Below are 21027 nucleotides of genomic sequence, written 5' to 3'. Positions count from 1 at the left end.
ATGCGGGAAGTCAATTTTAGTATTCCCAATGTGAATAAGGCCTCGGTCAACATCACCACCACCCTCTATGACCGTCGTGCCCTTGATTGCACATCGACTTTGCCGCTCATAAACTCTCTCAACCATCTTGCATACCTCACAACCTCGTCCGCTCGGATTCGAGATATCCTAACCGTCGATGGCGGCATCGAGCGACTGATCTGCATCCTCAAAGAAGGTCGGAGCAACGATTTATTGGAAATGTGGAAATGGAGCCTCGCTTTCCAATGTGTTGTCAATATCGGGGTTCGGGGCTCTGAGAGTGTGAGGACAAGAGTGGTGGAGGCCGACATGGTCCCCGTGATTGCCACCTTTCTGAACAACTACATCAAAGTGGTGGACAAGGTGCGATCGCGCAACGACCTCGAATCCGAGAAGCAGGCGTCTTCTAGGCAGTCAAAGCTCATTGGCAGCCGAGATATCCCTATGGATGCAGATACCCAGATCGAGTCACACCCACAGGTCGAGTCGCACCAACCGCGTCGACAGGCCCCTCCGCCGAGTATCGAAATCCCCCAGCCTTTCTACCAAGACAGCCAACCTACCGACTCCGATGCCATGGAGATCACATCTCCTCCTCGTGTCCCTATGACATCCCCCCCGGAGCGCAGTACATTTGGCCAAGAAGCCCATAACCACCGACTGAACGATGGGCGGTTCCCACGTGCTAGCAATCGCTTACGGTCAATGCAACCTCTTGCCACAGCGGTTCCCTCAATGGACACCACGGATGGATTCGGATTACGTCCTGTGCGTGACGCCGAGCGTCTTCCCAGCATGCTCCCCGGTCTGCAGACTGGGATCGTCTCGCAACCCGACTCTCCGACCACCCCAAGTGGCCCCCTCCACTCACAACCTCGCAGCCTTCCCCAAACTATTGCCGCCCGTCAACGTCCTTTGATCCGCCAGCAGCAGTCGGCGTCCGGTGAATCGGATGATGCCAACGGCGAAGATTCGACCATGGGAGATGATAGCGCTATTGGACAGCCCGCTGAAACCATCGTTGGACTCCCCAACCGGATGGAACTTGACAGTGTGGACGAGCGGGAAACAACGATGCTAGAAGGTGTCTCTAACACCCATGATCTGACCGTCACTGATCCCTCTGAGGAAGACGGCCCGGGGGTGGAGACTTTCAACATCACTCATCGTTCGACTGTCGACGGTAGCATCATTAATAACGGCAACACACAGGCCAACGGCGGACTCGGTCTCTCTCCTACCCAGGCCACCAACAATCCTAACTCTCCTACTCTCCCTGCTAGCCCCTACGCCATGTACCTTCGTGACCGTCCCGCGGCCCAGGGAGTTTTGACAACCATGCCTCGTGACGAGGATGTCCTAATGTCCCTTCAGCTACTAGCATACGTCTCCAAATACTGCTACCTCCGATCATACTTCCAGTCATCCCACCTTGTCCCCAAGTTGAATATTGATCGCGAACTCCATCTTTTGGATGAGAACGCGGAACCCTCTTCGCCAATTGAGATGTGTGAGGAGGAAGACGAGTACATGATTCCCGATGATTTCAACATCTTCCCCCTAGTGGAAAAGTTTACTGTTCGACATCACACCAAGGACATGCAATACTGGGCATGCGTGGTCATGAGAAACCTTTGCCGTAAGGATGAGGCGAGAGGTGGTATCCGCCAATGCGCATATTACAAGTGTGGCAAGTGGGAAGAGTTCCAACGTCAGTTCGCCAAGTGTCGCCGTTGCCGTCGCACCAAATACTGCAGCAAAGATTGCCAGAAATCCGCGTGGGTATACCACCGGCACTGGTGCCATACGACCCCTTGATACGACCCGATGACCCCAGAGGAGTTTCATTTTGATTTCCATGCATACCGACTCGCATAGCGTCATATCCGTCTTGCGTCTCCCTTCCATTCTGTTCCAAGGTTTCTCTCATGCATGGCATTTCAGAATCTGGCGGCGTTTCCATTTCGACCCGAAGATACCTTTTACATGTCTAGCCTTTTCATATTCCCTTTCTCGCACAGCTTGCTTTCGTCTTGGTTCATTGACGTGTGGTCGTCATTTGCAAGCCCTTTTTTCATTGCTCATATCCACATTTGACCATTTTTCATGACTGTATATCTGATTCTAACCACCTCATCAGGGGCAATACTCCCTTTTGCCTTTTGTTTATTTTATTTTTGGGCCATTATGTTTTCTCTCATAACTAATTGCGCTGTCACGAGTTTCCTATGTCAGTAGATGGGCATCATTGCCGACAACTTGGGCCGTGTTATGGTCATCTGGAGCATTTCATTCTGGTGCACATCCCATCTATGATTCTGGTTTATGTCCGGAGGACCTGTTTTTCCTGTGTTTGCACTATGCCACAACGGCACTGGCGTTTTACAATTTATTCCCAGTCTTAACGAACTACTCTGTTTACATCTACTCAATGATCCGTAAGCTACGTGTTATCGGTAATCCAGGCTTAGCAGAGCGCCAAATGTTGAAGTTCTCTGATCCTATCCTCGCCCTCACTCCTTAGTAAACCCATATGTAGCCTCCAGCCTTGACATAAGATGTTCATGTGCCGTTAAGGGTCTCTTGCCAGGCACCAAATGACCCGCCCCACCCCCAAACCCAACCTTCCCACCAGCAACAACACCCCCGGTCTGCTCCCGATGCGCAGCAACAATTACACTAGGAACAGGCACCAACTCCGTCTCATCAACAGGATGACAGAAATAAACCAGCGTATACCGATCCTGCGGATTCGGGCTCCGCTGCTCAGCAAGCGGGAAAACAACACGGTGCACCGTCGACTTCAGCAGTCCATCCGTCCAGTAACTCAGCAAATCGCCGATATTTACCAAAATAGGCGGGAATGGATACCCCTCAGCCTCGGCTGCGGTGCCGGGCACAATGGGAACGGGCGCCCAGCTGCCTTCTGGAGTTAGGATCTCTAGGCCTGGTTGGCCGGGCCGCTGGAAGAGAAGCGTGATGCTGCCGTAGTCGGAGTGCGCGCCGGCTCGCACGTCCTTGTCGTGTTTGTAGGATGCGGTTTCTGATGAGAAGATAGATGGGTACCACAGGTACCGTAGGATGCTGCCTGTCGGGCCTGTGCTTGGGTCGTGGCGGGTTGTGAAGAAGTCTTCTTGGATCTGTTTTGGGTGGTTAGTATACATTACATATTTTTGTGAATATGCCACTGGTGGTGGTGGTGACGGGTGTATATATTTGGATGAGATACGTACCTCTAGACCTAGAGCTAGCAGAGTCAGGATTCTGGTGCAGGTTTTGTTGCAGATCTCGGCAAAGCCATTAATTTCTGCTTCGTGGGGGGTTAGTGACGGTGGCAGAGGCTGTTGGGCTTTGCCGTCTTTGAAGTCGCCGAAGTTCATGGCTCTGGTTGGGTGGTTAGTTCATGGTTGTAAGTATTCCAAGGCTTTCAGATATGGGTATTTTGTACTCTTTGAAGTCCCCGGTCTATTTACCATATCCAGTGTTAGTCTTCGTACTCTATTGGTGAGTCAGAGCCATTACTTACCCGCTGATGCTCGGGGTCGAGGGTTTCTGTATGCATTCCGGACCAGCCACGGTTCTATAGATGTTGGCGTTAGATCGAATGTGTTTGTTCGTTTCCTAGGTCTTGTTACGAACGTTAGGCTGGATCCGACATATCTCTTTCTCCTCTGCGGAAGACGAAAAGAACTTCTTTGACTATAGGGATGGTCAGATGCTGTACATATGGGTATCAATCAGTCGAAGTGCAAGTCTTACCAATCCGAACCCACGGTCCACATCCTCCACGGTGAAGTCGGTACCTTTGCTGTTGACGTATAAGAAGCCATACTTTGCAGCGGCATCCAGCATGGCCTTCCCCACGGCGGGGTCATGGGGATTAGAGATGTCAATGACAGGAAGCTCAATTGGGACTGTCTCTGCCATATTTGAGAGTATATATGTAGGAATGGGTTGTTCGGAGGTTAGGGTTTAAAGGTTGGAGTGAATATATAGTTGAGGATGGGGTTGAAACTACTGTTAGTGCCCATGTGATTGGACCTATCGTATATCCCAGTATCGCGATAATCAAATTGGGCTCAACCAATCTAATTAGTCGTTTAATAGCCGGCCCCAGTCAGGCTTTTTGGGTTAGTTCCGGACTCAGGCGATATCCGACCTGAATGGACTTTTGGACTTCCAAGGTTGGAGACCCCCATGTGTCATTTCCACCACTTATATGTTGTACATCTGCTCGGGTGGGCTTCGGGTGAGCATTGATTTAGATAGTAAGCAAGAAGATATTTAACTAGTTAACTAGTTACATAAATACCTAGGTATAACTATAAAGGTCCGGAACATTTATTATAGACTCCATAATACATTGTGGATTTGTGGATTTGTGGGACTGTTTTGTTTCTATTTAATCACATTTGGAGATGACTTCATTATAAGCCGCACATTCTATAGAACACAGATAAACAGGTACCTGAGTTCAGGCAGAGCTGAGCATGGAATAACGAAGTCAAATACAAACCAAACAAGATACCTAAAACCCCAAAATTTCAAATAGAAGTGGTTGAAACAAGCGAAGAGTAAACTGATGTGATATGCATTAAAGGCAAAAAAACAGAAGGGCCAACTCCAACTCCGCCTTCCCCCCCCCTCGTGATCTCCCTCTCCCCCATTCCGAAACCCAAACAATCCCAGCTCCGATTCATCATATTCCTAACGGAGCTTTTGATCTGCTCTTATCTTAGATCTAACCTCTTGTTCCCCACCTTCGGGCTTTGATGCCCGGCGTTGCCGTGATTTCAGCCCGTCACAGACAGCTCCAGAACCATGCCGAGTACGCAATACCACAGCTCCACAATCCGCAATCGCATCAGCTAACCTTTTATTTCTATGACTAGTCCGTCCTCTCGATGAATGGGTCATTGGCCGCACTCAGTCCCTGCCTCTCTCAGCGTTAAAGGGCGCCGTTGTCGGCATCGATGCGTCCCACTACATCAACCAACACCTCGTGAACCAGTCAACCCGAGAAGCGCTGCTAGGCGCACTAGGCGGATTCCCGTTCGCCTTGAGGACTAACATCGAGAAGGAATTGCAGACTTTCAAGAACCTGGGAGTCGCTACCATCTTCGTCTTCAATGGATTGGATTTCGGCAAGAAAGAGCACCGCGCCCAGCCCGCAGCGTCGCGTTCATTCGAACAAGCTTGGGACCTTTACGACCAGCAACAGGCAGACCAGGTGGTTGATGCCTTCAGCAGTGCTGGTATGGTATCCCACTATCTTTATTACGAACTCTCCCCAGTCACGGACCCGTCGAGCCCTTATCGTTACTATTTCGCACAGCGAAGCTTCCCATTACCCGCTGACACAACCAAAACCTCAGGCACCCCGCCCCCGGAGACCCTATTCAAGTTCCTGCAACGGATTTTGGCCCAGAACGGAGTGGAATTCATCGTAGCGCCATACAGCGCTGCGGCTCAGGTGAGTGCCTACCCTATGCGGTATGGTTGGATTGTTCAGTGCTAAGCAGCTTCTCCAAACAGCTCTCCTACCTCGCCCGTGGTAGCAATCCTGTGGTCGACGCTGTTTTTGCCCCCTCAGAAGCCCTCTTGTTTGACCTTGACAAGCTGGTCACCCGTATCGACACCGAGCCCGCGCAATTCTTCTGGATCACGAAGCAAACCTGCCAGGAGGAACTAGGTCGGCTTTCCAATGAACAATTCCTGGACTTCTGTTTACTACTGGGTTCCCCCTTCCTTCGTTCCCTCCCACTTTTCGAGAATCCTGCTTACCCCGGCAAAAGCCCCACCATTCGTGATGCGTTGCCGATGTTCAATGCAGCTGGACGCAGTGCATTGACACTTTGTGCCCAATTTGAAGAGGATCGCCGTATGCAGGAGCTTCAATACGCGGATCTGTATAAGCGAGCGTATATGATTGTGAAGCACCATGTCTACATTGATGTGGAAGGTCGAGTCGGTCCCATGGATCCAGAGAATACCTCGTCGGATATGCATGAGCTTATTGGGCAGCGCCTGCCGGAGGAGCTGTACTTTTATCTTTCTAAAGGTATCATTGGAGCTGATGTACCCAACTTCCTCACAACTGGCGAAGTTCGCATTTCGCTACCGCTGGGTACCGAAGACACCGAGATTTACCGCCAGCTCGTGGGTGAAATTTTGACACCTGTCCGCACTCAGTCTATTTGCCTTCTAGCAAACTCACTTCATCGATTCTACCAAACGAAAGCCATTCGGATCCGCCCGTGGTTCGATGAGGACTCGGAGCGGTCGGTCAACCTTAAGGGTATCCCATCAGTCAAGGACACCATCCATCCCTGGAAGATCCACGGAGAACAATTCCCCGAAAGTATCAAGAAGCTCCAGGCGCCGCGTGGATCCTTTAAGTTTGCCGTCCAGAGCTTAACCGACTCCGACTTTGTGTCCAAGTCATTTGCCAATAAAGAAACACCTGTAAGTTTTACCCATGGATTTGACGTTGCTTCCAACAACTAACAGCTTCCGAAGGTCCTTTCATCGCAGGAGGATATCTTATCTAATGTTATGTGGCGCTTCTTGCAACTGCGTGGATACGTGGACGACAAGCACAGGCTCACTCCGTGGGGCCAGTGTTTAGTCCAGGCATTATCAGCTATCGAGCCTGCGGACAACCTCGAGGAATCTATATTCATTGCCATTGAGATGATTCGTTTGGGCCTCCTCAACACCAAGAACTGGTTTTCACATGTATCCGGCGGTCCCATGAGAGGGTCCGAAGACGACAAGACCTTCAATATGCTGGTTTCGCGTGTCGCATGCGTTGCCAAGCTTCAGCACAAGAGCATTGGATATTCTGGACCTCTCAGCCGTCAACTTCTTTGCTACCGCTCTTTGATTTCCGAGGTGCGCTCTGCACTGAGGAATCTGATCGAGGTGGTACTGGCTGGTCTGCTGCTCAGTGGTGATGCTGATCGGGACCGCAACGACTGGACTGAGATGGCTATCAAGTAAGTTCTTTCTTAGACTAGCTGTGCTATATCTGGATTGTTGTTCTAACCTATTCTCTTAGGCTTCCCTTTATTGATGATAACGACTGTGGACTTGGAATTGCGGTTCGGACCTACCTCGACGACCTACCCCTACAGGCAAATCCGACCTCGCCTGAGGCTCGAGCGGATGTGAAGGCGAAGGGCAAGGAATGGTTCCAACACAGCGAGAGCTTTATTGGAAACTTGGATTTGGCATTCAAGCTGTGGGATGCGGTTCGTATTGCCCGATGTCGAACCTTGACATTGACCAAAAGCTGATTATCAAGATAGGTTTACGCAGGCACACAGAGTACGGGCAAGGAGTTCAAGGAAGCAAAGCTCTGGGAAGAGGCAAACAAATGGCTGGCAGAGAGACGATGAGATGGGCAAACTTTGCCAACGACACCAATCAACCACCGCGGGGATTCTGGGTTAACAGGCGCAGCTTGCAATTGAAGTTTATGCCAACAGCTCCAATATTACCCAAGGAAATGCGATACTGGCAATTCTCCAGTGTATTACTAACTACCCAGGTAGCAACAGAGACAAAACAAAACAAGAAAACGAACAAGAAACTCGATATTACCACAAAGCAGAATCATTAGAAACATAGCATAGCGGAAGTATCTATAGTATGATCCATGGATGTCGTATGATAGATGTCAGTCTTGGAAATAGATGGATCTGCGGAGCTGTGGAGTCACCAAGTGGCCTCTTCGGCTTTGTTTGTCATCGCCTCCCCGAGCTCCAACTCCGTCATCCAATTTCTTTTGTGAACCCATACTTTCCCCGAAAGTATACTCACATCTAAATCTATATACACAATGGCACGCTTGAGCTTCCTGCTCCTCGGAGCCCTCTCAACCCTCAGCGGCTTCGCCACTGCAAGCAACTCCGCAGTGAAAGACCTAATCCCCACCAATTTCGACGAAGTCGTCCTGGCCGGCAAGCCCGCACTGGTCGAATTCTTCGCCCCGTGGTGCGGTCACTGCAAGACCCTCGCTCCAGTTTACGAGGAGCTTGCGCAGGCCTTCGCCTTCGCCGAAGACAAGGTCACCATCGCCAAGGTTGACGCCGATGAGAACCGCTCGCTGGGCAAGCGCTTCGGTATCCAGGGCTTCCCTACTGTCAAATGGTTCGATGGAAAGAGCGACAAGCCTGAGGAGTACAACGGCGGCCGTGATCTCGAGAGTCTGACCGCATTCGTCACCGAGAAGACCGGCATCAAGCCTCGCAGCGCTAGCGCGCAGAAGGTGGTTAGCAATGTTGAGATGCTAAACGATGCTTCTTTCAAGACCGTTGTTGGTGGAGATAAGGATGTGCTGGTTGCTTTCACTGCGCCGTGGTGTGGACGTGAGTTGACTCCCTAATTGAACTGCCTCTGGTCTAGTTTGGTCTAGTCTCGTGGTCTAGTCTCATGGTCTCTTTTGTTAATTGTTCGTCCTTCGTTTAGACTGCAAGACCCTCGCTCCTACCTGGGAAACCCTCGCCAACGACTTCGCCCTCGAGTCCAACGTCGTTATCGCCAAGGTTGACGCCGAAGCTGAGAACTCCCGTGCCTTGAGCAAAGAGCAGGGTATCACCGGATTCCCTACCATTAAGTTCTTCCCCAAGGGCTCCACCGAGGCTGTGGCTTACTCCGGTGCCCGCTCCGAGGAGGCCTTTGTCAAGTTCATTAACGAGAAGGCTGGTACCCACCGTGCCGTCGGTGGTGGTCTTGACAGCTTGGCTGGAACCATCGCCGTTCTGGACGAGATCGTTACTGAGAACGTCGCCGCGCAAAATTTCGACAAGCTGGTGACTGAAGTTAAGAAGGCTGCCAAGGGTCTCTCCGACAAGTACGCCGAGTACTATGTCAAGGTCGCCGAAAAGCTGAGCAAGAACGAGGGCTATACTGTCAAGGAGCTCACTCGTCTCCGCAAGATCCTGGCTAAGGGTGGCTCTGCCCCCGAGAAGTTGGATGACATTCTCTCTCGCAGCAACATTCTCCAACGCTTTGTTGGCCAGGATAAGCGCGATGAGCTTTAAGTGCTTCTTATTTCTGGATGTTTGTATTGTTCCCTCTTGGATTATTGGCTCAAGGCTATAGTCACTGTGATTCTAGATCGAGGACCTGGTCTGCTACAAACCATGGATTCAATGGAAATGCATTGAATTGTATACGGAAATATTGGCTGCATGCTGTATATTGTACGAATTGAGAACCAATTTCGAGGCTTACCCTTTCAAGAATGTCTATGTGATACATGAACTAGATCCACGCAATTAATTGAAGAAACATGGTTCTTCTGTACGAGTATCCTCGTTTGATTGTAGGGTATCTATGAAATCGTAAAAGCATAAGTATCAGAACCAGACGCCGGCCAATTACATGGCCGTTCAATGCACAACCCCAGAAAGCATCATGCATGCCATAAGTAAAGTATGTGTTGGGTTATTGATACAGGGGTTCAGCAGAGCTGGACAGCTCAAAGATGCAGCGTTCATTGCTCTCCCGCCAAAAACGCCACGTGAAAAAGGAATGCAGAATGCACAAAGTCGGAGTATGGGTAGAAAGCTTGCGTATTTATTTTGCCTGACTCGGGGCGCCGGCACTAGAAGATGCAGCTAGAGATGCCTCTAGCTCATCAAGGCGCTTGGTCATGTCATCCACTGCATATAAACATAGGTTATTACATAGTCTTAGGTATGAAGATGTATTGGTGGTGATGGCGGGGGATGATTGAGGCGGCGACTCACGTTTCCCAAACATCTCCATAGAGACATTGTCGAATTTTCTTTGAAGCTCATTGAGCAGATCGTCCACGGCTGCGGTAAGCTGACCTTGGGCATCGGAGTTCTAGGCGTATTTAGTTGGTAAGGGCGATAAGTGAGGGTTGAAGCTTGTGGAGGGTATGTACCGGTTGGGATAGGAGAGACTCCCCCTCTGGTAGGGGAGACAATTTGTCTGGAGAAGGGGATTTAGAATCGTCGACCATTATGAGACTATGCAATCGCTGTACAGACTGTTTGGGGCATCTAGAGACAGAGAGACAGTTGACAGGGCGGTGGACTCGATAAGGGATCGGGTCATGTGTATTTCCGAGATATTGCTATGTGCGGACTAGCCTGGTCTTATCGGTGGCGCTAGCCTTATCAGGACTGGCGTGATTTCAAAAAAATCCCGTGGATTCTCTGATGCGGGTTTGATAGCAAGTTGCTTTCCTCTTTTCAATTCCTTTCACATTACACAAAATACAAATTTCTCTTTGTATTTTAACACAAAGCAACAATGGGCAAGCGCAGCAAGTTACTCCAGGCCCTCGATGCCCACAAGGGCCGCGATTTCGACGCCGAGAAGCAGAAGAAATTGATCAAGGCCGCGGAAAAAAAGAAGGCTAAGAAGACTGCTGCCGCTCCTGAGGACAAGATCGTGGAGGAGAAGAAGGAGGAAGGGGAGGCCGCCAGCTCTGACGCCGAAGAGGAAGAAGAGGAAGAAGAGGAAGAGGTCGACCAGGACGAGGAGATGGAAGATGAGGAAGAGGAAGAAGACATCCCGCTCTCCGACCTTGAAGAAGACGAGCGTGAAGATGTCGTTCCCCACCAACGTCTGACAATCAACAACTCTGCCGCTATCCTCTCCGCGCTCAAGCGCATTTCCTTCATCGGTCCCAACACCCCATTCTCAGAGCACAACTCCATAGTCTCGAAAGAGCCGATCGAGGTCGAAGACGCCAATGACGATCTGAACCGTGAATTGGCCTTCTACAAGGTCTGCCAGGCTGCTGCCACCCAGGCCCGTGGCCTGCTGAAGAAGGATGGCGTTCCCTTCACACGGCCGGGCGATTACTTCGCGGAGATGGTGAAGAACGATGAGCACATGAGCTTGATCAAGAAGAAGCTTTACGAGGAGGCTGCTAGCAAGAAGGCTTCTGCTGAGGCGCGTCGCCAGCGTGATCTTAAGAAGTTCGGAAAGCAGGTCCAGAACTCCAAGTTGCAGCAGAGACACAAGGAGAAGCGCGAGATGTTGGAGAAGATCAACACCCTCAAGAAGAGTATGTTTCTACTTTATTTTACTCTTGATATCTTTTTATGAGTTTTGCAGTCGCTAACCTGATTTTTCCACACAGAGCGCAAGGCTGACAGCTCTGCCCCTACCGATGATGCCAATGATATGTTCGACATTGCTATTGACGAGGCTACCCAGCCCGAGAAGAAGCGTAGCCGTGGTGATGGCCCCGGTGGCTCGAAGCGCCAGAAGAAGGACGCCAAGTTCGGATTCGGAGGCAAGAAGCGTCATGCTAAGAGCGGTGATGCCGCGTCCAGTGGTGATCTGAGCAACTTCTCCGCTAAGAAGATGAAGGGTGGCGCAAAGCGACCCGGCAAGAGCAAGAGAGTCCAAGCCAAGGGACGCAACTAATCGTTTTAACGTGATGGGTTATGTTGTGACATTGCATTTGTATCGTGCATCATGTAATTATTTTTTCTCGCTTGGGTCTGGATAACCAAAAAATGGCAGTTTTGATTTATTATCTCTATGATTTGCAAATGTGAGACTTTGTACTGTACTCGAATTATAAAAGCGACACAAGGTAGGCTCTTAGGAATGAACAGTTTCGAGTTGTAGATGTTATACGTTACCCACCTCGGTACACACCTAGGTATTACACATAGTATGCAAGATATGATGCATAGTAGATTGAATTGGGTTGATATTACAGATAGAACGTCTATATACAAAATGCTATATCATTTTCGCGATTCTATAGTCTATTGAGCTGCTTCAGCTTCAGCCTTGGCAGCTCTCTTCTCCTCCCACTCTGTCAGGAATTTCTCCACCTTCGGTCCCCAGACCTCTTCGCCGGCATCAAGGTCCTTGTACTCCAGAACCTTGTCGGAGGAGAGTTCATAGTCACCTTGACGACTGCGCACTAGCTCGCTCATCAGAGCACAGCTACCAACAGCTTTACCCAGATCATGTGCCAGCGAGCGGACATAGAAGCCCGACGTGACAGTCATCTTGATCTTCACCGCCGGAGGTTGGGGCTTAGGCTCCTCTACAGGAACAACAGGGACCTCTGTGGTAGCAGGTTCGGGGACAGTAGGCTCAGGTGCTGCAGCTGCAGGTGCCGCCTCGGTCTCGGAAACCTTTTGCTTCTTAGCAGCCTCCGAACTATCATCCTTCACCTCGTCCGCCGGGGGTGGCGACTTCCGCTTGGTAGAAGAAGCTTCGGGAACTTGGCTCGTAGCGTCACCCTCGGCCGGTGGTGCAAGTGCCGAAGCTTCCTGATCAAGAAGCTTCTCAGCAACAGCCTTCTCATCACCAGTCATCTCCTCCTCGGGCCATTTGTACTCATGCGTGCCAGGCTCGTACCACTCCACAATCTCCATGTTCAAAACCTCAACAGGCCGGTGCTTGATCTCAATCGGCGGCACCTTGCCCTCGCGCGCATACTCATATAGTTTCTTTCCATTAACCCGCAAAGCAGAGAAAATGGGCGGCTTCTGCATGATATTACCACGGAACTGTTCCAGCGCCTTCTCGACTGCCTCGCGCGTGATATGTTCGTAGGGCGCGCGACGGACGATTTTTCCAAGGCGGTCGTAGGTATCCGTCTCGGCGCCGAATGTCACAATGGTCTCGTAGCTCTTGGTGCAGGCCAGGAAATCCTGGAGGGACTTCGTGCCCTTTCCAACCCCGGTGATGAGCACGCCTGTCGCGAGCGGGTCTAGGGTTCCGCCGTGGCCGATCTTGACGTCGAGGCGTTGGTGGCGACGGCGTTTGCGCTGGAATTGACTTTCACGGTCGCGGCGGGCGCGTTCCTCTTCTAGCCATGGTCTGAATGTATTGGAGGGGTTGAAGTGTTTTTGCAAAGTGCGGATCACGTCGGCGGAGGTTACGCCTTGCGGCTTGTGGACGGCTGTCGGAGAAGTTAGATCGAGATCTTCGCTTTAGTAGGAGTCACGCTCACCGAATACGCCTTCGAGGATCTTCTCGCCAGACATTGTGTTGCGAAAAAGGCGAAAACCTGGAGGGAATGGCATCTGGAGAGATGGAAGTCGAACCAAAATGGAAAAAATGTTATTTTGGTAGAGATCTGGCTCCCGCCTTTACGGCAGTTCTTTGGGACAAGGCGATTGGATTATGATTATGATATATTGATATATAGGGGTTTGGGTCATCAGTCGGAATATCTATAGATATTACAGTACTATATAGAGGAAAGACCTCAGTATTATGTATTTTAATGTCCTAAATGCCAGGTTTCATATTCTTTATCTTATAGTAGATGGAGGATAATCGACCTACAACATAACTAGAGTGAAAGCCAGGATGATAATTAAATTCCCATTTAATAATCAAGACAATCCAGGACACCATTTTTGCCAACTATATTGATTGAAGATTCACCCCCTTTGAATACATCTGAATACTTCTTACAGCTGTGGAATAGTTTGATCCTATACGGTTGGACCTGGAAGGTTGAATTCCATCTTATGTAATTCTTTATTCCTGATAAATCAGGCAGAATTCTGTAATTAATTGTGGGTAACTCGTTGTATCTGTAATTTACTGGTCGATGACTTCGACTGTTGACAGCTACAAGCTTCCATACCAGGTCACTTTCTTCTCGCTCTCATATCCTCAGTTACTTAACCTCACCTACCTTTTTTCACTTCTACATACATTATCCTCAACATCCACCATGCCAATTCCACCATGACGTCCCGCGAAGAAACCGTCCTAGCTCCCACCGATCCCTCTATTACCGATGAGAACGATTGGTGGGAGTTTGGCCTGACCGATGTGAAGGTCCTAAAGCCTGGGAAGATGCTATATGCAAATCTACTGGATGCCACCGAACAGAACCCAGTGCAGGTTATCGGCTGCTTAGAGCCGCTTCGTGAGGATCAGGAACATTTAGGTGCGTATCGATGCAGTTACAAGCCCGTTATCAATGCGCGTTTATCAAGCAGCTTGCTGACCAGTCACTCGCTCACTAGTACTCAACCCGGACAATCCTCCTAAGCGCATTATTATTGACGAGGTTACACACTATGCCTACGGTCAAACTGAAGATAAAAGCATTGAGCTCTGGGTTGCTGGTAAAGCGGGCTGGTACGACATCATTTCGCCCGCCAAGGGTTTCACACCCACATACAATCGCATGGTCCAGGCCATCGACATGCTGTATTTCCTAGTCGATAAGCATCAGCAAGGAAGGAGACAGATAAATCCCTCTTTTAGGAGTCTCTGTGAACAAGTGAGTCTTTCGATTCTGGGGTACACACTATACAAACCGAGTCCTAATATTCATCCACCCTTAGTACACTTACCACACATATGGCTCATGTGAGACCCGAGAACAGTCAGCTGAGGTATTTGCGACACACGCCGCCTTCTTGCTTCGGTGCATGATTCAAGGGGATTCAGATGTGGAATGGAAGAAGACGAACGTCTTCGTCCATCTGCGTCGTCAATTTCATGTGAGTAAAGAATCACCCTCGTTTACAATAGCCTGTGGGTATATTGATAATATGCCTAGGATGACTATAATAGACTAATGGAAGAGCTTTCTCCCTCCGAGGAAAGCGAAACTGAACCCCAAGATGAACCAGAAGTGACAACTCCTCGACATCAGCCTGCAGCAATCTCAAAATCACAAGCCGATGCCATCTATCGGTTGCTCAAGGACCTCAGAGAAGAAGGTCACTTGGCAAAGCGTCGCCTGCATATTGACCTCCTGGGAGAACGCTTGGCAGAACGATTCTCCTTCAGCAACGAAGATGCCCAGAAGATCATTGCCATCAGGGCAAGCACCGTGCTGGAAATGATGGACGAAGAAGACTTTAGATGGCCTCGCTATGTCATCCATAGGGAACTCACACATGCATCCACGAAATCCGCCCCTCTGCCAGCCGCACTCCTAACTCCCCTGGATCCGCAGGAAGATTCCAGCGACGATGAACGATACGTCCGGACCCAGAAGTCCGTGCTACGTCCAAAAGTCCACACAGTCTCCAACAAAGTGACCGGCAAGCGAAACCGCAATGCCTCCGCGAACCAGCAAACAGTCGAATCCGACGACGAGGAAGACCAAGAGGACACCGATGAAATCGACGATATGGAGGAAATCGAAACACCCAGCAAAACCCGCGGTCACGAATTAATCCGAGATCCATTCTCGGCCACGAAGCCCCGGACTCGCTCGTTCTTGTCGGCCTCGAGCGGTGCAGGCTCCTCTCTTATGAAGAGCCTGTTCAAGGACAAACTCCAGACTCCCCCCGTATCTTCATCGCCATCACGCCAAAGTCATCAGACCCCAGAGCGGGATCCAACTCCAGATACGCCACAGGAAATTGAAGAACCCATCGAGGAGACATCTGATACCTGGACATGTCGCATGCCCGGGTGCGAGAAGGTGATTTCGACCACCGACGCAATCGAGCGCAAGAAGCTTATTGGCGACCATGCCGGAGAGCACGAGTGGGAGATGCAGATGAAGGTCGAATTGATGGAATCGGAGAAACGCATGCATTCTTCCTTCCCCGTCAACAACCTCATGCAATATGTCGTCGATGCACATGTGTTGCAAATGCGGGCTGCATTCCCGGAGTTCTATTCTACCAAAGAGAATGGCACGGCTCAAAACGGCGAACATCCCCTAGATGGAGAGACATCCATTCCAGAGACTGAGGGATTAGAGGAGAATGACGAGTATGAAGAGGATGATGAAGATCAGGAGCTTGAGGATCTTGCGAATGATTACACCTGATCTGATAATCCCGAAATTAACGATCGTTATGTGCCACGACATTCATCCGAAACCGTAAACACGGGTGAACAATCAAGACCTTATATCGCTGGACTTTGATTACAAAACATGACAGAGCCAGTGGGCGAACACAGCGCCACACTTAGAAAACTCTCCTCTCAAGTATGTCATGAAATTGCTTCTTATTTTCGGCTGTCAAGAATACTGTCTAACGGTTTTCTTTGCGGACAGAGAGATACCCACAAATTTCAAGCTTTACACATCACCGGTTGAAATATGGTGTTGAGATGTCAGAAGGGAGAGACTGAAGGGAGAGAATGTCTCCTACGGAATGAATTTGCTGGACATGCACAGCCCTAGGGGATAGTTTGATGGACACTTTGCTTTGCTGATGATTCTTTCGGATTGGGCTTTTTATTTCTTCCACTTGATACCCCGCCCAAAGTAGGATAGAGCTTGAAATAGCACAAATAACAAAAGAATAGTCGGCCGCCTATGCGGCCTTGCCATGTCTTTTTGGATGTCTTTATATGTGTATATGAAGGCGGTAAAAAAAAATACTCTGCGTGCGAGAGACTTTTCTATGTATAAATAACATTGGGTATATTCTCCCCTTTTTGTTTCATCCTCTTGTTAGGGAAGAATACGGTAGTATCTTGGGTCTACTTGTCTCCTCCCAAACCGACTGCACTACACTGAAATCCAATGTATTACTAGCAGCCAGCACAAGTCTTGAACATGTGTCGAGTACACATCTTAACTTTAGTATGCACCAAGATAGCAATCAGAAAACAGATTAGAATAGAAAGTTATAGAAGCCAGGAGGAGGAGAGGAGGAGAGCAAAGTGTATTGAATAGAACACCAACACTCTATGCAAAGACATAGAGTGTATATGCAAGAGCAAAAAGCCAATTAAGAAAAGCGATCAAAAAGGAGGGGCAAAAAAAGATACTGTCTGTATGTTTGTACATGGCGAAGAACAGTAGATTTGTATTGAGGGAAGTGGGAGAAAAGAAAAGAAAAGAGAAAGAGAAGCTCTTTTGACTCGGAGGGGTATACCAAGAACATGCCACATATATCACAACACATACACACCAGATTGAGAGATAAGAGAGAGAGTAAAGATATAGAGATACAGAGAGGATTGTAAGAAGAGAGATAAAGGATGCGTGTGTAGTTGGGAAAGGAAAAGAAAAAGGTGGGCGACGAAGGCCAGAAGAGAATGAAAATATAGAAGACAGGATTATCGGCGTGAGTCCTGTCCTTTGACGAGTTGGGAGGATTATTGCTGGTGGGCACTGTGAGCCTCGATGAGAGCTGTATAGATTAGTTATTTATTTCGCAGAATTTCCAAGAAAATGCGATAGGTACTTAGATACTTACTCTGAAGAGCAGAAGCTTGTCCCTGTCTGGATTCACATGCACACTGGAGCGTATTCCCATCTAGGAAGTCGAGCAAGATGCTGTTGGGCAATTCCTGCATGTCCTCATCAGGAAGACAAGGAGTGCGGAACTCGGTGAGATGGTAACGTTTAGTCATGTTGCGGGTGGTGGCATCGTTGGTGCCAGGCGTGAGAACAACGTATCCCTGTTCATCGATGCGCATGACCCGACGCTTCCACAGAAGAGTGTCTGGGAACTGGACGTTTACTTCACCAATGTCAATGGGTTCTGAGGCACGCGAGCTAGTAGACCCTGGAGCCTTGCTAGACCCATTTGTGAAGGCAGGAACATGCTCCTCTTCCTTGACTGGAGAGCTGAGGGCTCCGATAATGCTGCGGCGAGAGTTGGATGTGAGCGATGACATACGGCGCATGAGTCGCGAGGTGCGAGATATCTTCTTATCTTCGGATGTGGAAGAAGCGGATTGGACGCTGTCGTCAGTCCTAGACCGCGAGGGGAGAGAGGGACGGCTTCCGGGGCGGCTGTCGGGACGGCTGCCGGGGCGAGACGTGGCTTGGCGACTAGATGTAGTAGATGACATTGACGGACTTCGGTCCTGGGGAAGACTGGCAGGCTCGATGGACGAGGCCTGAGGGAGTGACGCCTCAGCTGTCTCATGCTCTACAGTCAAATGACTAGCCTGAAGGTTGACAACATCGGACTCAGCGGGCTCAAGTCCGGAAGACCCGGGAGAGATATCTGCATCGCGCACGATACGGGCTGTCACGGAAACGGAGCTAGTAGGGCGCGTAGCATCCACAGACACCTGACGGTTGTGTCGACTTAAGCTCGGCGCACGGGTAAATTTGTCGGGGACATGAGCAGAATGCATTGTGCTTGGTGGGAGGCTTTCGTGGTTCCCACTGGGCAACGAGATAGATGCGCGTTTGCGAAGGTTCTCGAAAGACGAGGAGGCTGATGGCCCACCTATAGCCGGACTCGCCCCCAAGGGAGTGCCTTCGCGGCTCGAGAACTTTTCAAGAGCCTTGATACGGCTAGAAATTCCAGAGGAGACGTTGATCTTCTTGGCCATGAGTACCGGCGCAGGAGGGCCATTTTCAGAGTGAGAGCTAGAAACGGACCGGCCCACTGAGAGAGCTTGCATACCCGACGGTGATCCCATAGAGAATGGACTAGAGACGGCGCGTGAATTTCTCCAGGCGTGATCGACGCCGTTGGGAGATTTCACAGATACTGGTCTGGCCTCCTGGACAGTAGCTGAGGTCAATTCCTCCATGAATGAATCGTCGGAAAGGAGGTTGTCATCGTCCGAGAACTCTAGGGTGGGCACTTGAATAGGCTCCAGGTGGACCCTGCGCCTCTGATCCAGGGTAAGAGGCTCGGCTTTCTCGGAAATTGGGTGATCAGGGGCTGGCTCATCCGCCTCGATTGAGACAAAAACGGGGGCGGTTGGGGTTTCCGTGCCAGTGCTTTCTGGAGGGGTAATAGAGGTGGAGGAAGGAGGAACCGCCTCAAGGACCTCTGATGAGATAAGCACCTCAGAAGATTCGTCAGTTGGCACATCTGCAACGCTGGAAATTTCGAGGTGTGTTTTGGGGACGTCCCCTGAATCAGGTCCTTGGGCACCCGTAGGCTCATTTTGAAGGGGAACACCAGGATTAAAGGTGGGTGGGGCGAGACCAAGGATTGCGGAGTCCTCGTGCTCAGTGCGTGTTTCATCCTCAGGGGGTGTCTGCAGCGTTTCTGCCGTCACAGCCTCTGAAGGTGTGGCAGCGCAATCGGCTGTGACAGGGCTGTCGGCACCTACGCCCATATGCAAGGACCCATCATCGGCGTTAGCAGGAGGTAGATCAGCGATCGGTTCTGATTCAGCCTTAAGAGGATCCGAAGGCTGCTCTAGCTCAGGCGTCATAGCAGACTCAACAATTGGTTCGGCGGCTGGTTTGAGGACAGCCTCGGGATTCGAGTTAACGGGCTTAGGAGCAAGTTCAGAAAGGGGCTCAGCAAATGCCTCGACAGGCTCAGGAGCGGATTTGACAATAGCCTCGGGGACGAGTTCGCGGGCAAGTTCAAGAGTGGAGTCATGAACAGGCTCGAAGGCGGGTTCAAGAATAGATTCGGGAACAAGCTCAGGGGCGACCTCAAGAGGCACAGGTGACTTGGCTGAAGGAAGCTCCTGTTGATCTTGTTGAATTGTCTCTGGCTCCGACAGCAGCATTTCAGAATCAGGATATTGAATCTGAATGAGATTTTCTTTATCGTCATCCAGGTCCTTGGCAATATCCTTCACTGGTTTGAGCTCTCCTTCCTCCGAGACTTGCTTCTTTTTCGTTTCCTCCGCACGCTTAGCCATATTCTTTTTCCTTTGCTGCAAAGCCTTCATCAAACGTTCTTTCTCAGGGGTCAATCCTGAGGAGGTCGACAACGCGCCAAGAGATTTTGCGCCAGGGGAAAGTTGAGGTCTCGAAATAGGAATGGAGGGGGGTGGGACCAGCAAGGGTGGGACTGGCGGGACACGACTGGTGGGCTTAGTTGCGAAAGTACTCCCCTGAGATCGAGGGCGGGGTGCATCACCATTGTGCTTCCGCACAGAAGAGGTGCGCATATTTGTCGGCAGGGAGGCAACGGGGCGCTGGTCTACATTTCGAGAACTGCCTGCTGTGCGTGGTCTTCCACTGCTATCCACGGACGGTCGTGGTCCCAACTTAACCTTTGGAGTGTATCCCGCAGCTCGTTCCAAATCTCGGAGTGAGGGGCGGCTGGATTGGGTGGACAACCGGGCCTCCTCCGAAGGACGAGGGAATTCATCCAGGATAGTTCGGTACCTGGAACTGGAGCGAGAGCGATCTGATTTTATGGATCTGGGGGACATTGTTGCTGATTGTGGTTCGATGGGACTTCCTCGAGAGATTGTGGCTCTGGAGCTCGCCCGGGATGGAGGTGGCATGAGATCGACTGATGCCTTTTCGCTTTCTGGTGATATCGGGGGTAGTTCTGGTTCCACGGGAACGGGGGGTTCAATGGGCGATGGCACGAGGGTAGCTTCCGACTTGACGCTCCTTGGTCTGTGTCCCGCCCCCGACTGGGGAGGTGGGATTGGTTTCGGAGCTTCATCTTTTGTGCCATTTTCCTCAGCATCTTCCGTGATTTCCATCAGCCGACGGCGGCGAAGAGAGCTCGAAGAAGAGGTAATTGAGGTCGAAGCGGTATGGAGGAGACAGGCGGAGGACAAGGCGCTTTCGGTGAGATCGGAGGCTTTGGATAGAGGAAGTACGGTGTCGTTTGGGGTGAACTTGTCGGTGACGGACTGAAATTGGACATTGCTTCGGGCTGGAACAGATTAGACCAATTTCTATGGAAAACAAAAAACCAACCCCCGGTTGATGGACATACCTAGTATGAGCCTGGATAACCCCTCCGGCATGTAGCGAATTATCACTTTTCTGCGTCGGTATTGAAGGAAGCCATAGAGCGGCGAGCATTCCTCGTAGCCCTCAATGGCATTCCGGATCTCGGGCACCCCGCCGGTGCCTCGTTCGTGAAGGGCAACCTCATCTCTTGCGATGTAGTGTAGTAGAAACCTGAAACATAGGGGTGTTAGTGAAGGACGTTCATGTACCTGTCGCAAGTTGAAACACCGGGGAAAGGGGGTACTCACCACCCGCCTGCGTCGGCCAAGGCACTTTGGTAGGCTTCAAGGACGGGGGCAGTATCGAGCCCATTCAAAGACATGGCGTGGGCCGCATGGATGCCAGAGGAGGCGTAATGCCGAGGGTAATGGATGTGAAGAAGAGAGAATAGGAGGGAAATGTGGCCCCAGAAAGCG

The 21027-nt window shown here is 50.5% G+C and overlaps 9 protein-coding genes across 9 annotated transcripts; 5 read left to right on the top strand and 4 right to left on the bottom strand.

Annotated features, from left to right (window-relative positions):
* Window positions 1–1839, top strand: samB (MYND-type zinc finger protein MUB1; the record flags this gene model as incomplete). Its single annotated transcript, XM_056895021.1, has 1 exon — window positions 1–1839. One exon carries the CDS (start codon window positions 1–3, stop codon window positions 1837–1839), a length of 1839 nt encoding a protein of 612 aa, XP_056754769.1.
* A 695-nt stretch (window positions 1840–2534) lies between these two features.
* On the bottom strand, window positions 2535–3948 carry N7537_003962 (uncharacterized protein; the record flags this gene model as incomplete). The annotated part of the gene is made up of 6 exons (XM_056895020.1): window positions 2535–3161; window positions 3255–3405; window positions 3470–3486; window positions 3548–3601; window positions 3661–3720; window positions 3781–3948. 6 exons carry the CDS (start codon window positions 3946–3948, stop codon window positions 2535–2537), a joined length of 1077 nt encoding a protein of 358 aa, XP_056754768.1.
* Window positions 3949–4842: 894 nt separating this feature from the next.
* Window positions 4843–7421, top strand: N7537_003961 (MKT1 family protein; the record flags this gene model as incomplete). Its single annotated transcript, XM_056895019.1, has 7 exons — window positions 4843–4849; window positions 4914–5276; window positions 5397–5494; window positions 5557–6486; window positions 6541–7019; window positions 7082–7274; window positions 7332–7421. The coding sequence occupies 7 exons, from the start codon at window positions 4843–4845 to the stop codon at window positions 7419–7421; spliced, it is 2160 nt and encodes a 719-aa protein (XP_056754767.1).
* A 443-nt stretch (window positions 7422–7864) lies between these two features.
* On the top strand, window positions 7865–9068 carry N7537_003960 (protein disulfide isomerase family protein; the record flags this gene model as incomplete). Its single annotated transcript, XM_056895018.1, has 2 exons — window positions 7865–8393; window positions 8494–9068. The coding sequence occupies 2 exons, from the start codon at window positions 7865–7867 to the stop codon at window positions 9066–9068; spliced, it is 1104 nt and encodes a 367-aa protein (XP_056754766.1).
* A 538-nt stretch (window positions 9069–9606) lies between these two features.
* N7537_003959 (uncharacterized protein) lies at window positions 9607–10018 on the bottom strand (the record flags this gene model as incomplete). Its single annotated transcript, XM_056895017.1, has 2 exons — window positions 9607–9879; window positions 9941–10018. The coding sequence occupies 2 exons, from the start codon at window positions 10016–10018 to the stop codon at window positions 9607–9609; spliced, it is 351 nt and encodes a 116-aa protein (XP_056754765.1).
* Window positions 10019–10311: 293 nt separating this feature from the next.
* Window positions 10312–11439, top strand: N7537_003958 (EBP2 family rRNA-processing protein; the record flags this gene model as incomplete). The annotated part of the gene is made up of 2 exons (XM_056895016.1): window positions 10312–11074; window positions 11150–11439. 2 exons carry the CDS (start codon window positions 10312–10314, stop codon window positions 11437–11439), a joined length of 1053 nt encoding a protein of 350 aa, XP_056754764.1.
* Window positions 11440–11789: 350 nt separating this feature from the next.
* N7537_003957 (pseudouridine synthase PUS4) lies at window positions 11790–13154 on the bottom strand (the record flags this gene model as incomplete). Its single annotated transcript, XM_056895015.1, has 2 exons — window positions 12992–13154; window positions 11790–12940 (listed from the first exon to the last, which is right to left on the bottom strand). The coding sequence occupies exons 1-2, from the start codon at window positions 13062–13064 to the stop codon at window positions 11790–11792; spliced, it is 1224 nt and encodes a 407-aa protein (XP_056754763.1). The 5' UTR covers window positions 13065–13154.
* A 542-nt stretch (window positions 13155–13696) lies between these two features.
* N7537_003956 (uncharacterized protein) lies at window positions 13697–15796 on the top strand (the record flags this gene model as incomplete). Its single annotated transcript, XM_056895014.1, has 4 exons — window positions 13697–13945; window positions 14025–14284; window positions 14349–14507; window positions 14567–15796. The coding sequence occupies exons 1-4, from the start codon at window positions 13741–13743 to the stop codon at window positions 15794–15796; spliced, it is 1854 nt and encodes a 617-aa protein (XP_056754762.1). The 5' UTR covers window positions 13697–13740.
* A 1283-nt stretch (window positions 15797–17079) lies between these two features.
* Window positions 17080–20933, bottom strand: N7537_003955 (uncharacterized protein; the record flags this gene model as incomplete). The annotated part of the gene is made up of 4 exons (XM_056895013.1): window positions 17080–17114; window positions 17181–20531; window positions 20595–20782; window positions 20860–20933. The coding sequence occupies 4 exons, from the start codon at window positions 20931–20933 to the stop codon at window positions 17080–17082; spliced, it is 3648 nt and encodes a 1215-aa protein (XP_056754761.1).
* Window positions 20934–21027: the final 94 nt, after the last annotated feature.

Source organism: Penicillium hordei (genome assembly GCF_028827395.1).
Source record: "Penicillium hordei strain IBT 12815 chromosome Unknown utg000002l_segment0_segment0, whole genome shotgun sequence".
NCBI classification, from domain to species: domain Eukaryota; kingdom Fungi; phylum Ascomycota; class Eurotiomycetes; order Eurotiales; family Aspergillaceae; genus Penicillium; species Penicillium hordei.
This window is presented reverse-complemented; position numbering and strand designations above follow the sequence as displayed.